At 43.6% G+C, this 16,526-nt stretch overlaps 1 protein-coding gene across 3 annotated transcripts in view; it reads right to left on the bottom strand.

The window, feature by feature from the left end:
- Nucleotides 1-768: 768 nt before the first annotated feature.
- Nucleotides 769-16,526, bottom strand: part of ADCY3 (adenylate cyclase 3) — a 121,097-nt gene continuing 105,339 nt past the window's right edge. For 2 of the 3 annotated variants that reach the window (XM_027850465.1, XM_027850466.1), the window contains exons 15-22: nucleotides 16,338-16,400; nucleotides 14,822-14,903; nucleotides 12,226-12,384; nucleotides 9,607-9,753; nucleotides 9,071-9,190; nucleotides 6,398-6,521; nucleotides 2,429-2,553; nucleotides 769-1,743 (exon numbers count right to left, since the gene is read on the bottom strand). In XM_027850465.1, the coding sequence (XP_027706266.1) occupies nucleotides 1,561-1,743; nucleotides 2,429-2,553; nucleotides 6,398-6,521; nucleotides 9,071-9,190; nucleotides 9,607-9,753; nucleotides 12,226-12,384; nucleotides 14,822-14,903; nucleotides 16,338-16,400 (1,003 nt within the window). In that variant the 3' untranslated portion in view covers nucleotides 769-1,560. The remainder of the gene's footprint in view (nucleotides 1,744-2,428; nucleotides 2,554-6,397; nucleotides 6,522-9,070; nucleotides 9,191-9,606; nucleotides 9,754-12,225; nucleotides 12,385-14,821; nucleotides 14,904-16,337; nucleotides 16,401-16,526) is intronic. The other variant, XM_027850467.1, reaches the window with a different exon arrangement.

Genomic DNA, 16,526 nt, shown 5'->3' with positions numbered 1-16,526 from the left:
CAAGTGGCAATGTTAGATCCTAAAGAATTGAATCCAGACTAATCCAGCCTGGCTTCAGGTTCTAGAATTTACATCAACAATGAATTAACTACTGAAATTAGGAAATGACAGCCCCTGATTCTTCCTTACAGAGTCTGACTTAGGAATTATTGAAAGTATATGTTATGTTGGAGCTTTCCTTGGGCACAAAATTTGTTTAAAACTTCATGTGCATAGCCCTATAGCACACACATGGCCTCCTGATGTAGCTCTCTCTCTGTCTGAATTGTATTTGCTTCAGCAATTTTAGATTCAGGCTGTCTGGTCTGTCTTGTCCAGATCTCATGGCTCCTAGTTCTGAGTTCTTTCCACTGCATGTGAATTCTGAAATGTTAGTCTCATTTCTGGGTACGGAAGTATGCGCTAAAGTCTAATTAAGAGTTTTATATTATCTGTGTTATAGGCAGTTGAAGCTCAGTGTGGATAACTAGGAACTGATTGTAAGATATGTTCCTTCCTTGAAGGTTGTCACATCTGGTTAGGTGTTAATCATTGGTTAATGAGGGAAAGAAAAAGATTAAGCAGCATGATATGGCCATTCTTTGAGCTTTCCTAGCCCAAATCCTAATACTGAAGAAGACTGACCAGTGATTAAAAGTTAGGTTCTTGTCCATGGCTCCAGATTCCAGCTCCCAGGGATGTTTTGTCTGAGTATGTGAAGCCCTGTTTACTGGCACTCAGAAAGAAAATGGGGTTAGAAACCTCACAATAACCACACTTGGAGTTGGATAAACATTTTATTAAAACAGTCTTGTTCTTTATCACCTGTAAATTCTCTTTTAAAGCTATGCAAGGTGACTAGCAAGAGCTCAAAAGGCAAGGCAGTATTGGAAAGAAACTATTAATTAACAGAAACAGTTAAAAATATAAATGTAGAAGAATCTGTTTATATATAATCTCTTTTCTTTCTTTCGGAAATAAATTTTTCCCCTCCCCCAAGTAAAAGGAAATATTGCACTCACTCTTCCTGATCTCAAGACTAAGGTGGCAGGGATGTCTAGGAATGCCATTATGATGAACAGATCAATCGGGACTGGTCTGTTTATTCCTCTCAGACTGCAGGAAAACAAACTGGACCCTCTCTGGAACTCCGTAACATACAAAGCCTCAATCCCTCTGGTCTGTGCAGACCCCCATCAGATCTGGGTGGCCGGCCCAGTAGCAAAGACTTTTGCTCAGTCCCTGATACAAATGCTCTGCTCACAGTGGCTTTGGCCTCTCTTGGCTAGTGGGGAGGGGAGAAGCGCAGGGAGGGGAGTGCTAGGGTTCTGGAAAGGTCATTCCAGGACTACTTCTCCTTACTTTGAAGGAGAAGCTGTAAGCACACTGAGGGGTGATTGCAGGTACCCGCTGAGCTCACACTCCCAGAACAAAGGAGAAGCAGGGAGAGGCTGTATCTAAAGTCTATGTGGGAATCCATTTGGTAATTTCAGAATGTCAAGACTTAGTCATTTGTCTTTCACAAAGTAGTGCTCTGATTTCAGGAACTGCTCCTCCCATCTCTGGCTGGGTGGGAGCCACTCAGGAGTTGTCCACTACCTGGTGGGGTAGGGTGACAGAGGAGCCATTAGGGAACGGGGCTGGCTTATCCCGTCCCTTCAGGAAGAATGTCAGCAGCTCACCCTTTCCTTTGACAAAGATGGGACCACGTCTCACAAAGCGGAAACCGTATTCCCGTAGGATGGTCTGTGTATCCTCCACCACCTAGACAAGGAGGAATGGTACATAGGAAAGTGTATGGGGTAGGAAAATGAACCTAGATTGAAGCTGTTTGTGCTGGACAACAAGGGACTCCAGAATTAGCTGATGAGACAAGAACAAAGGCTATTCTACCACTTACACCTACGTGACTTTGGTAAGTCAACCTCTCTAGTCCTCAGATTCTTCATCTGTGCACAACCTCTTACCCCACCCTCCCTGTGACATCTTCCTTCAAAGTTGCTCTTGATTATGAGATGGAAAGTACCTTAGGTCCAATTTAGTTCAACCCCCTAATTTTGCAGATGAAGAATTTAAAGGTCAAAGAGTGATACAGTAAGTGGCTGGGCCCAGATTCAAACCTAGATCCTCTTAACTCCAAATTCTTTACTCATTCCAATGTGCCATGCTGATTTCACCTGGATCCAGATGTTATTGGTGGAGGGGAGCTGCAAGAAGGCAGGGGCTTCTCACAGAAGACCTGGATCGAGGTCTCTAGCCTCCTCTGCTAATTAAATGGTATCTAAAAGGAAAGGCTCTGATCATGGCAACCCTATAGCCACTCGGGTCTGGAGTGAATGCAGGGGAATGAATGCTGGGCTGGCAAAATAGCTTGGTCTGGTATGAGTGAGCTGGCTTCCCTGGCCGCGGGTTTCTGTAACTCTGATACCTGAACCCTTGGGACACATACCTGGATGTTGCCCATGACACCTGTTGACTCCATCCTACTGGCCACATTGACAGTATTCCCCCAAATGTCATAGTGTGGTTTTCGGGCTCCTATGACCCCAGCCAGTACTCCTCCTTTGTTCATACCTGTGAAAAAAGTAGAAGAAATATGAAAGGTTCAGCATTACCTGTTGTAAATTGCTCACATTTACATAGTGATTTAAGGTTTACATAATGCCTTTCTTATGATAATGGGTCTAATCCCCAACTTAGCTTTTAAAACCCTACACCACCTGGCTCCTGTTTACCTTTCTAGCCTCGTTGGCCATTTCCTACCATCCCTCAGAGATCCAGCCAGACTGGCCTCTTTTCCTCACACACCCCCTTCATCTCTTGTCTCCATGCTTTTGCACTGTACTGTCCACATTTCTGGAATGCACTCCCTTCTTCCTTCTATCTCCCTCTCTTGCTATAAGAAGCTTTAAGCACCATGTATCTGCATGATGCCTTTCAGGATTTCCCCAATTGCCAGCGTCCGCCCCTCCCTCCCTAACCACCTTATATTTCTATTACTTTGTATATATGTCCTTCTTGCCTCATCCAGGAAATACTGTTCTATTTTTTTATACTTGTATCCGCAGTGTCACATAATTGGCACTTAATCAGGAAGAGTGTACTGATTGGTTAATGCCCTGAAAAAATGGAAGCCGTGTCTCTTGGACATGTATTATCTACTCTTACCATTGCCCAAAAGTTTCTGTTTTGATACTGTGCTCTCATCTTTCCTGTTTCAGAGGAAAAGGTTCCTCCCTTCCTAACTTTATACCCACCATTGCTATCTGAAAACAACCCCTTCACCTGTGCCCTGATCTTCATCCCTTCCCTACTCCAATGGCACTTCATTCTCACTCCTACCCCCTCTGTGATATTTTAAATCTCTCCATCTCCACTGGTTCCTTTTCTGTTGCACTGTCTGCTTTCTTTATCCCTGCACCATGGGAGGAAGAGGGGGATATGGAATTACACAAGTATTTGAAGATAGTATGTGGCAAGCATGTGCTAAGTGTTGGGGATACAAAAAAAAGGCAAAAACAGTTCCTACCCTCAAGGAGCTTACAAGCTAAATAAATAATATGTAGATATGTGTTTATATATATATGTATATATTATATATGTATATACATACACACACACATGCATATACATATACACAGAGAGAGAGCATGCTATCTTAAAACCTCTTGCTTTTGGAGGTCCATGATTTCATAACTTAAGTGTTCCCTCCACTGATGGTAAGGCTTCCTTCCCCACTCTTCTACATCCCCCACCCCAGACAGGTCATTTCATCCCAATTCATGTTATTCCTGGAGAATCTACCCATTATCCTGGAGGCCTTTTAATTCTTTTATTATTAGGGATGCCAGTGTTCCTCCTCTCATTCTTGAGAGAAGACCAGCCTCTTCTGGTCACTCAGACATCTAACGACCACATGAGTAGTCAATGGCAATATGAAGCCTGCTTCTATATACTATGCATTTTTATCAGTTACCCTTCGGGTTATTTGTAACTTAAATTCTTTTTTTTTTTTTTTTTTTTTTTTACAAATTTATAATTTGTAACTTAAATTCTTGTGGGGCTTTTCTGATTATCAGCTATATTGCATCTATGAGAAGACATTAGTGTTGAAGAGATAGGTTTTTGAGCATCAGGCATCTTAGAATCTTTGAAAGCACTAGTTTCCCAAATGTTCCTCAGTTCTAGATCCCATTCACTGCCCATCCTCAATATCTGCCTTAGACACACATATTGACAAACTAACTCAATCAGTTTTGTAACATAGGCTGCATTTTTTTTTAGACACTTTGAACCAACTATGTATGCTAGAAAAATCTGTTTTCCATTGCTATGCATTTCACTGAGGATTTTGTAATTTTCTCATAGACTTGAGGTCAGGAACTGTTTCATTTTGGTCTTCATATTGCCAGCACACATAGCAGGTACTTAATAAATGCTTATTGACTGATTGCTGGATTCCCCTTGCCATCAAACACGGCTAGGTTTCCTAGGTGTCCTTAAAAAAGAAAACAACTCTCAGAATAAATGTCCCCACCATCTTTCCTTTCTCAAACATGTCATCTGTTGTCTTCATTTCCTTTCTACTTGTTTCCTCCTTCACTCTACTGTCTGGCTTCTGTTGCTACAATTCCATTGATCATTCTTCCTTAAAGGAAGGAATGATTTTTGTTAATTCTGGTAGGCTTCCTTTCACTTCTCTGCAAACAAAACTGATTACCCTCCCCTTAACCCACTCTTCTCCTTTACCTATAGGGTACCACATGCTATACTATAGTCATTTTCACTGACCTCCTTGTACCCCATTCTGTCCAATCCATTCCGTACCATAGTTATATGAATCTTCCTTAAATATTGTTTTCTGCTTAAGAACCTACAGTGGCTCCCCATTTCCACTCCATTCTTGTCTAAACTTTACTGTCTGGCTTCAAAGATTTTCTATAGACTGGCCCCACTTCATCTATCCAACCTTATTGAGCACCACTACCCAATACAGACCCCCTGCTCTGTCAGGCTGATTTGCTCATGAGCCCTCCAAACATGCCTCGCTCCTATCAGTATCTTTGCCTCTATTGTTTTCTCTACCATAACCCCCCTTCCTCCTTCCCTGTGCATACCTCAAGGCCCTCCATAATGGAGCTATCAATTCACCAGACTTCTCTGGACTCCTCCAGCTCTAAGAATCTGTACCATAATTTAACCTGCAATCCTGTGCTGTCATATGTTGTATTCTCTATTTTTTAATATTTTTATGTATTTGTGGTGTCATTCTTGCCTCCCCTGTAAGGTCCTGGAGAACAGGGAACATGTCACACTTTCAGTGCTCCCCACTCCATTTCCTCCCCTCTGTGACCCAGCACAGTGCTCAGCAAACACGATCCCAATTGCCCTTCAAGCCATCACCTTTCAGACCTGGCTATCTATAATAAGAATTGACACCTCCTCTGGCAAGCTGCCTCAGAGGGCCAGGCAGGACTGAACCAGTTGTGGGCCTTAGGCAGCTGTGGAAATTGACTTGGAATTCAGAGAAACTTGGGAAGACTTGTGTGAACTGATGCTGAATGAAGTAAGCAGAATCAGGAGAACAACTGAGATAATGAACACAATAGTGTATAAGCAAACAACAGTGAAATATTTCAGAAATCTATTAGAGGGAGTGGAAAGGGAATAAACATTTCTCTAGCACCTACCATGTACCAGGCACTGTGCTAACGGTCTTTTACAAATATCTCATTTGATCCTCACAACAACCCTGCAAGGTAGGTATTGTTATGGATTATCCCCATCTTACAGTTGAGGAAACAGGCAAAGAGGGGTTAAGTGACTTGCCCGGGGTCACTTAGCTAGGACATGGCAGAGGTCATGTCTGAACTCAGGTATTCTGGACACCAAGCCCAGTGATATCCACTATGCTACCAGCTGCCTCTAATAATTCATGTGTGACCATGTGTGACTCTGGAGGACTGATGATCAAGCTTACCTACTGCTTGTCAGGCAGAATGAGGCATACATTTTCAGACATGACCATTGAATTTATTTGCTTTGACTGTAGTTATTTGTTACAAGGGAAGATTTAATTGCATTAGGGAAGAAGCATCATTGGGAAGGGACAGTGATGTTTAAAAAAAAATGAATACATCAATAAAACATTTTAAAAGAAAAAAATTTGACTTGAAGACAAGAGTAATGAAATATATTCTCCCCAAGGAGTTCAGTGGGAAAGAGGGCTTGTTTTAATTTTGATCCCTCTTCTGCAACTGGCTCCCCCTCCTCTCGTGGCCCATCTCAAAATGGCAGCTTCACCACCATTCTTTCTCTTCTTTGAACATGATGCCACTGTGTAACTCAGAGCCCCCAGCAGCACGAAGGGCCCCGCTAAGACAGTCTTAACCTGTGGCATTTGAGCCCCAGTACTTACCTATACGAAGCATGAAATTGTTGAAAGACTGGTTATTGATGTTAGTGAGAGTGTCCTTCATGGCCAGAGCAAAGTCAGCCAGATCTGCAAGATGCTGCCAGCGCTCCTTATCTGATTTTTCCTCCTGGTGTCACAGTAGGAGCAAAAGAGAAAAATTCAGAAACCTGTTTCCACTTCCCTAGACTTCCACTGTCCCTCCTATCCCCTATAATGGCATCCCGCCCACACGAGAGCCTCCTAGGACCCAGCATCTGCCCTTTCCAAGTAGGGCAGACAGCTTCTTTTGGTACCACCTGACAACCAAAGCAGGGCCATGGGCATCACTGGCCGGGCTAAGGTATGGGCTGGGGAGCAGAAGCCAAGTCAAGCCTGTTCCTCGCACACAACACTCCATCACCCATTTCCAGGCCTTTGTGTAGGCTGTCCCCCATACCCAGGTAACCTCCATGCCTAGAATGCATTCCCTCTTCACCTCCACCTCTCAGAAGCCCTAATTTCCTTCAGGACTCAGCCAAAGTACTCCCTTCTCCATGAAACTTCCTTATCCCACTTCTGCTGCTTGACATGGCAGTGTGGTACAGCAGAAAGAGCATTAGTTCTGGAGGCAAGGGACCTGTGTTCAAATCCCACCTTTTCTATTTGTGACCTTGGGCAAGTCACAATTTCCCTGGGCCTCAGTTTCCTAATCTGTAAAATGGTAGTGTTGGAATAGATGGCTTCTAGAAGTCCCATGCAGCTTTAAATCTGTGATTCCTCCAGCTGCTAGTACCTGCCCCCAAATAGATTACATTTTTATTTTGAATATATTTCTACGTACATATTATTTCCCCACTTAGATTGTAAGCTCCTTGAGGGCACAAAATGTTGCTACTTTGTCTTTGAATTCCCAGCACCTAGCACAATAGCTGGCACACAGTAGGTGTTTCGTTAATAATAATAAATAGGAAGTCCTACCCTGACCAGCCCCTTCAGAAATAAAGCTCTTTCTTCTCTGGACTACCTTAACAATCACAATTCAAATTATTCATCTAGCAACTAGACACACAACATTGATAAAAACACAGAGTCTTCAAGCTGGAAGGCTCTTGGTCCAAACCCTCCCGTTTTATATATGGGAACACTGAAGCCCTGGGAAGATAAAGTGACTTACCTAAAAGTTACACAGCTATGAGGAGCAAAACTTTGAGTCTAGGACTCCTGCTTACTAGTCCAGTGCTCTTTCCTCTGTATTATAATATCTATACTTGCTTATACCATGTCTTCTACCATGGTTTTAAACTATAACTTAAATTTTGAATAGGTTGTTATCTTTTGATCTCCGTATGTTTGCCTCCCTAACTAAACAGTAGACTTTATGAAGGCAGGGATGGTATCTTTCTTTTTGCTGTCTGTTCCTCAGAACACCCAGCATCATGCCTTGTACAAAGTAGACATTCCTTTATTTTAGTTTAGTTTAGTTTAGTTTATTTTGTGGTAAAGGGAGGCAGTCTAGTATAGAGAGCTCCTAGAGTGAAAATTCGCTTCACTGATAACATATCAGCAATTTTCATGTCCCTTATAGTCTTAGAGAATTGCCTGGGGATACTAAGAAGTTAAATGATTTAATAATCGTTAATATTTATATACCACCTACTATGTGCCAGGCACTGTGCTAAGCTCTTTACAATTATCTCATTTGATCCTCACAACAAACTCTGGGATATAGGTGCTATTATTATCCCCATTTTGTAGATGAGGAAACTGAAGCAAACAGGTTAAATGACTTGCCCAGAGTCACACAGCTGGAAAGTGTCTAAGGCCAGATTTGAACTCAGGCAAGGTCCCACCGCCAGTAGGTGTCAGAGGCAGAACTTGAAGCCAGTCCTTCCTGAAACCAAGGCCAGCTTCGTATCTATAACCATTCAATAAATGTGTTTAATTTGAAGGAAAGGAAAGGGGGTAGTAAGAAATGGAAAAATGGAAGAAGAGATAAAAGGCAGCAAAATAGAAAGATATAAAGAGCACCACCAACCCATATCGGTTTTAGGAAAAAAAACCTGCCAAGTTGATGTTTCTTATTATACTATGAGAGGCAGCCTGAGAAAGTGGATTAAGCAGAGTTCTTGAAGTTAGGAAGACCTGAGATCAAATCCTACCTTAGATACTAACAGCGTGACCCTAGACAAGCCATTTAATCTCTCTCTACCTCAGTTTCCTCATCTATAAAATGGGTAGGTCCTCTGGAGGAGTTCCACTAGTTCTAGATCGATGACTTCAAAACTTGGGTTCCTCTCTTGGCTGGATTGGATCGAAAAGGCATGAGAATACGCAGTTACCTATCTGTCCTGCCAGCCAAGCCCTTCTCAGTCAATTGAGTTTGACGCTAACTACTCATCTACTGTAAGCTTGGCCCAGCTGTGAGCAAGGCCCAGGGCTAGGGACTATGGGTACAGAGATGATTACGGCTTGATCCCTGACCGCAAGGAGGTCCCAGTCTAGTTAGGGAGATAAGACGCTCACACAAATGACCATCATGCAAAATAAGATAGAACAAGGGCCTGGGAAAGGCACAGAAAGCTGTGCTGTATTCGTGATGCCCCAAGAGCTGAAAACGGGGAGCTGTCTTGTTCATCTCTTGCCCCCATCTGGGCAACTCCCCTATCTTCCTGTCTCTTCAGTGAATGGTGTGACTACCTTGTTTCCACTTGTAAAGCCATTAGTGTTGACATCTGGGGTGACACCAGATGCTGCCATATAGGTACTGCCAATGGTCTTGATCTTGGTGATGACACGAAATTTAGGGTTGTCCAGGAGCTGAAGCAAGAATCAAAAGAGAGAAACATTAGCACAGTAAGGGGATGGGAATAAATTCCCCCAAAGCCAAGAACCCTCAAAACACCCCCACTGAGTCTTTTACCAGCATTCCATGGGACTTGGGTAAGATGAAGGAATCAAGATGGCCATGGGGGCCATCACTGATCAGCTTTTCCCATCTAGCTGATATAAGAGCTTCTGTCCTAAGTCTACCTCAAACTCTAGCATTTCCAAGTATTTATAGGACCCCAAATACAAACAGCTGAGGTAGCACCCCTTGTCCAACAACCATCTCTCCACTCCATATTCTTTGGCCCTATCCCAGTCTGTACCCTAGTCCAAGTTTGAGGGTTTGTGGGGTATCAGTACCCAGTGCTGGAGGTAAGAGAGGGAAGAAGTGAGTCAGAAACACTCACAGAGTCAAAGTCAGAGATGATCTCATTAAGGAAACGGAGACACTCAATGCCACCATTGTTGATACTCTCCTCTGTGTAGAAGTCAGCAAAGTTGGGCAGGGAGGCAAACATGACTCCAATCTCATCATATGATTGACTGTACAGTTCCTGAAAGGAGGTGGGGAGAGAAGGGAGAAAATAAACATTGAAAGTCTTCAGAACTGTAAGAAACACAGTGGCCAATCATGACTTCACACAAGAAGGGTTTCTTGGGAAATGTAGACAGGGATGAAATGAAGCATACATTTTCAGTCATGGCCAATGTGCTGATCTGTTTTGTTTAACTATGTCCTTATGACATGGGAAGTGAGGAAGTCCTTGGTACGCGACAGTGATGGTTAGAGGGGGAAAAAAGCATCTATAAGGTTGGGACCTGATTGAATCAATCAATAAAGCATCCCACCACAGTTAAATAACAAGATGTGCTATATCCCAATGCCATTTATATAGTGAGAAGACCTCAAGGCATCAAACTAAGAGTGAAAAGTCCCTCCAATCTGGAAGAAAAAAAATATTTCCTGATGATAGAAGAAATGAAATTATATTACCCATGAAGCATATTGGGATTGGTTGAAAAGTTGCTCCTTGGGGCTTGGATAAAGATAGTGAGCTAATCTGAATCTGGCATTCTAGTAGCAGGTCAGCCTTGTGGAAGTAGTTCCAGCCAAGCCCCTGAGATGAAATGACTTGAGGTGGAGGGAGGTAGGAGAGAGCCTCTATCTCCTCGCCACCTCTGGACCAAAGGATGGCCTTGTGAATTTCAAAGGTTGGGAGATTGTAGATTTCACACGGATGTTCCCCAGAAGATCAGTGACTGGCAACCTTTGCAATGGAAACCAAAGACAAACTACACACTGAGTAAAAGACAACTTTAGGACTCCACAAGGAGCCCAGCAGAAAACGGCAACATGCCTGAGGTGGGTTTTATGAGGACCCACCCCATGAGGTGGGGAAAAGGACTGCCAGCAACCAGGAGCTGGGAGGCAACCCCTCATGATGTGTTTCTAAGCTTGAGCCTACTTATCCCTAGATTCTATATGTTCTTGTGTGGTTCTGGGGAATGTTTTATACCAACTATCCTTATGTTAGTTAACTCTGACTGGCTAATTGATTTTTGTTTTGGTTGTTGAGGCATTTTTTTAGTTGTGCCTGACTCTTTGTGACCCTTTTTGGGGTTTTCTTGGCAAAGATACGGGAGTGGTTTGCCATTTCCTTCTCCAGCTGATTTTACAGATGAGAAAACTGAGGTAAACAGAGTTAAGTGACTTGCCTAGGGTCAGCTCGTGACAGGGATGAGACCAGATTTGAACTTAGGTCTTCCTGACTCCTGGCCTGACACTCTGTACCACTGTACCACCTAGCTGCTCCTGGCTAATTGATATCAACTGTTTATCAGTGGGGAGTAGTATATCACTGGGGGCTCAGTACACCCCTGGGAACTCAGTACACCCCTGGGAACTCAAGAGCAAAAGTACTTGAAAAAAATCCCTTTAACCCCTCAGGATTACTCCTAGAATTCTGAGGGAAGAAGTCAGACACCCTTTGGAGACTCAACCTTCCAGCACGCCAGGGTTTGAAAGAGTGAACCCAGAGCCTATGTAACATTGAAATAAATTTTTTTTTTAAGGACAACATCAGTAGCAGAATCCTAAAGCTAAGTGCCTACTGTGAGGCAAAGTAAAAGAACAAGTTCACCCATTCTAGGGTGGACTTTTTACGACTTACTAAAATGAGAATGATACATTAATGTTTGAACTAGACCTGTAATTTCATCCATGTAAGGAGCTCCCTAGTGAGGCGATTCCTCCTACCAATGCAGATGGGCACTCTTCTCACAATTTATAGACGCAGAAAATTGCCCAGGCATGGGGTGGTTTAAGCCCAGGATCACATGGTCAAGTATTTAACTCAGGTCTTCCTGACTCTGAACCCCGCCCCCCAGCAACAATGCTGTGTTGACTTTTGATAGAACAATATAATCAATACATCTTGTCTTCCACCCTCCTTCACCACTTATCACTTCTCCCCTCCCCCCAAAAAAAGACACTATTAGATACCTATACACAGAGTTCTTGGTCTGGTATATCCTAGACTAAATGCCTTGAGATGGGAAATGATGGCTTCTCTTTGTCCTGTAACACCCAAGAGTGCTCACTCATTCACCACATGGGCCCTTATGATAATTGATTATAGGTGGTCAGTCAGATATAAACATCTATTAAGCACCTACTATGTGCCAAGCACTGTGCTAAGCTCTGGAGATACAGAGAAAGATAAAAGACTGCTGCTCTCAAGGGACTCTGCCAGAAGATTACCCTTCATATTTTACAAAGCTCTTTCCTTGTACATTGATGGAATGTCAGCTCTTTGAGGGCAGGGCCTGTTTGACAGCTATCTTTGAATACTTACTGCCTAGTACACAGTAGGTGCTTAATAAGTGTTTACTAATTGTTTTATCTGATCCTCGCCATAAGGTGGGACCACCAGAGGACAGGCAGACCCCATCCAGGGATATCTGGAAACCCTCCCCAGCCCCCTCATTCTAGGGTAATGGTGTCAGGTCCCCTCCCACCCTTTCACCTCATCCCGTTTCTTTGAGCCCAAGAAATGACGGGCCACATGCTCTGGCAGCATGTTGGTGACCAAGGCCTCATTCCAGCGTCTCATCTCATACACACGTTCCTTCTGGTCATGGACTTCAATCTTCCACAGGAACAGGGTCCGGGCCAGTTTTTCCACCTGCCAATTCAAGCAAACAGCATGATCCAAAGCTAGACTAGAGGAAAGTCATAGGATCAGACAGAGGACAGCAGATTTCAGGCTGGATGGGACCTTAGAAATCACCTAGGCCAGCCCCTTCCATATACAAATGAGCACATGGAGGCCCAGAGATGTCAAGTCACTTGCTCAAGATCACTCAGGTAGCACTTGCCAGAATTAAGGTGGGATTTGAACCCAGGTCCCCTAACTCCAGAGCCAGTGCCCCTTTTACCATCCCACAGTCAAGAGGAAGAGGCCCTGGAGCTAGGAATGAATGGGGAAACTTTGCAGAAATGGGGTTAGATATTTGGCAAAACAAGAGGTAGAAAAGACTCACTTGGTTCAGAAAGTCAGTGCTGGAGGTAGGCTGAAGACCCAGAAGCCCCTGTCCACAATACCTTAGGGTGAGAGATCTAAAGCTGGAAGGGACCTCAGAGGCCCTTTAGTACAACCCGCTCACTTTACAGATGAGGAAACCAAGTCCAAGAGAGGTAAAGGGACTCCTAGAGGCAGTCTAGAGAAAGTGCTGGGCCAGAAGCTAGAAGACCTGAGTTCAAATCCAGCTTCAGACAATTACTAGCTGTGTGGCCCTTGGTAAGTCACTTTACCTCTTTTTACCTCAGTTTCCTCAACTGTAAAATGGGGAAGTAGTATAATAGCACCTACCTTCCATGGTTCTTTTGAGGATCTAATGAAGTAATATTTGTAAAATGCTTAGCACAGAGCCTGGCACATAGCAGGTACTTAATAAATGTTTGTTTCTTTCTTTCCTTCCTTCTTTCTTCTCTCCTTCCTCTTATCCCTTCCTTCCTTCCTGCCTAGGGTCACACAGCTAGAAAGGACAGAAGTGGGATTTGAACCCTTGGCTTTTGACTCCAAATCCCAGTGCTCTTTCCATTGTACAATGCAGATTACAACAGATCAAAGAGGAACACTGTATAGTTTAAGACTCCTGGGTTCTAATTCTAGCCCTGGTAGTTGGCCAAATGTGTGTCCCAGCCCGTGGAGGGACTCCTCCTTTCCCCTCCCCACCTTCAGTCTCAGAGGGTCCCACCTGGGTGACACCTGAACTTCCACTTTTTTCTTCCTCTCTTTTGTTTTCTCCTCCTTTGCTCTTCTGCTCTGGGATTTCTCACCCTCTCCCCCAGCTCCTTTTATCTGCCAATAGTGCATCTGAGGATGGCACAGCTGCCATCCCATTTTAGCTGCTCCTCACTTCTCTGTCTTGTTGACTCATAGATTTAGGGCTAAAAAGGTCCTCAGAGGTCATCCTGGTACAGTGGAAAGAGCACTGGATCTGGAGTCAGAGGACCTGGGTCAAATCCTGTCTGTAATCCTTACTACCTGTGTGACCTTGTCACTTCCCTGCCTCCTATCTCAGTTTCCCCATCTGTAAAATAAGGAGGTTGGATTTTTGTTATTGTTGTTCAGCCATTTCAGTAGTGTCCAACTCTTTGTGAACCCACTTGAGGATTAGATGGCTTCTAAAGTTCCTTTTTTACTTAAACCTATGTTCTTATCCAGGAGGCAGCAAGATTACTCAGTGGTTAGAGCACTGGGCCTGGAGTCAGGAAGACCTGGGTTCAAATCCAGCCTCAGACACTTACCAGCTGTGTGACCTGAGCAAGTCGCTTAATCTCTGTTTGCCTTAATCAAATGGAGAAGGAAATGGCCAACCATTCCAGTATCTTTGCCAAGAAAACCCCTTGGACAGTATGGTCTGGGGTTATGGGGTCATGAAAAGTTGAACACAACAACAATGATCCTATCCAACCCCATGAGAGAACTAAGGTCAACTCTAGAGTCTCCAACTCAAAGGCTCTCTCCATGGTACAAAGCTGCCTTTTGCCCTATCTAGCACAGAATCTAAACAGGAACTCAATGCCCACAAAAATGTGCTGATGTGCCATTGGGAACCCCTCACAGGAGTATGTTGTCTTCCCTGAGAAGGGAGAAAAGTCAGGCGGCTATAAATCAAGTTTGGACAAGATTTGAGATTCCATCAATGTAGGGAGCTCTGAGTGAGTGCTGTGCCAATGCAGATTGATACCCTCTCAGTAACTCAATAACCTTAGAGACTTGCCTAGGCAACAGAGACATTGACTTGCCCAGGCAACAGAGACATTGACTTGCCCAGGGTCACTTAGCCAGGAGGTTTCAGAGGCAGGACCTAAACCCAGGTCTTCCTGATCCTAAGGATAGCTCTCTCTCCCTTACACCTCACTGTCTTTAGTTGAAGTTCCTAAAGAGGAAACCAAAGCACAGATAAGGAGGTGACTTACCAAGGGTCACATAACAAGTCAATGGAAAAAAAAAATACCATAGCTAAACCCTGAGCTCACAGACCAGGGAATAAACCAACCCAGAGATTTCTAGTATGTTTTGGGGCTGGGGTAAAGAGAACAGAGGTACTCACATGTCGGGCAAAGTAGTAAAAGCTTAGCATCATCACAAAGATCATCACTGTCATGGAGTACTTGGAGGGGATCAGGGGCAGCCTGGGCCAGGATGAGAGTGGAACAGGGAGAGAAAGAGCATAGAGAACATAAGGCATTTGAAGATGTAACTGGACCTGACTCTAGATAAGATTTTCTTCCCACCTCTTGGAAGTCAACCCAGGAGAAGATAGGGACAGGACCCATCATTTCGGTTAACCCAGCGTTTACTGCTCCATAGCTCCACCCCACTCCACCCCACCACCCAATAACCTTCCTCAACACCCTCTGCATTGAGATCCAAATCCTCCTGGACTTTAAGACCTTCCTCACCTGCCCATTGAACATTAATCAATCTTCTGGCTGTGCTTAACTCTTGGCCCAACCTAGACCCTTCATAGTACATAGTATTGGATGAATATATTACTGACTATCTGATAAACCAGTTCTAAGAACAGAAGGAGTGCAGTGGCTCAGACATAGGAACACTACAAATGCCTCTTTTACTGTATAGAGTTCTGAGAAGGAAGAAGTTACTATCTCCTGTAATTATCATCTCCCACTACCATAGCAACCTTCATAGTTTACCCCCAATCAAGCCAGTTTTGGGGGGACTCTAGCAAACAGTCAAACATGGCTATCCTCTAATAACTTGCTCCATTCTTCCTTCCTTTCTTCCTTTTTCTTTTCCTTTCCCTTCTTTTCCTTTAATATTCTCTTTATTTCTTTCTCTTTCCCCCTTCCTACCTTTTTCTTCCTGTCTAATCTTTTTCTTTTTCTCTCTTTCTTCCCCTTCCTTTCTTTTTCATCCTCTTTTCTTCCCTTTCTCATTCTCTTTTCCCTCTCATTTTTTTCTCTTTCTCTTCTCTTTTTCATTCTTTTATCTCATTTTCTTTTTCTCCCATTCTCTTCTTTCTCTTGTCTTTCATTCTCTTTTCTCTCATTCTTTTATCTCTTTCTCTCTTTTTCTTTCCCTCCCTTTCTCATTCTCTTTTCTCTCATTTTTTCTCTCCCTTATTATCTTCTCTTTCATTTTCTTTTCTTTCTCTTTTCTGTCCCTTTTATCTCATTTTCATCCTCTTATTCTTTTCTTTCCTTGTCTTTCATTCTCTTTTCTCTCTCATTCTTTTTCTCTCATTCTCTTCTCCTTCTCTTCCTTCCCTTCTTTTCCTTCCTTCTATTAATCTATAAAAAACAATCCTCTTCATCTAACCATCAAACAATCTCCCGCTCCCTCTCCTATCTGTCCCCTTCTGGAAGTTTTCCCCTACTTAATAGAACAAGGCTAGGACCCAGTGACAAGGTCTCACCTGGGTCTATAATACCTCTACCTGTCCACACTGCTCACCCATGTACATCCCTCAAAGGATGAGACTATAGCTTCTTGATATATTTCAGCTTCCACCCCCACAAAAGCACTATGACAAGTTCACAAAAATGAAAGGACAATGTGGAAATGAGGAAGGTGAAAGGGAAGAAGAAAGCAGCGATCCTTACCCTTCAGTGCCATTGAGGGTGGTGAACACCTGCATCTTCTCTGTAATGACCAGGGGTGGGAAGCTAATAGGACAGACATAGTTCAATCACTTCCTATCTAGGTCCCAGAGCCAACTGGGCATATCAGAATATCAATTACACCCACCCTGTTCTCTATATGCTGGCACATTCCACTCTCTTCCTTAGGAT

This window comes from Vombatus ursinus, unplaced genomic scaffold, assembly GCF_900497805.2.
Source record: "Vombatus ursinus unplaced genomic scaffold, bare-nosed wombat genome assembly UNPS02009062.1, whole genome shotgun sequence".
NCBI classification, from domain to species: Eukaryota; Metazoa; Chordata; class Mammalia; order Diprotodontia; family Vombatidae; genus Vombatus; species Vombatus ursinus.
Note: the sequence above shows the minus strand (reverse complement) of the source record. Positions and strands in the feature narration are given on the sequence as shown.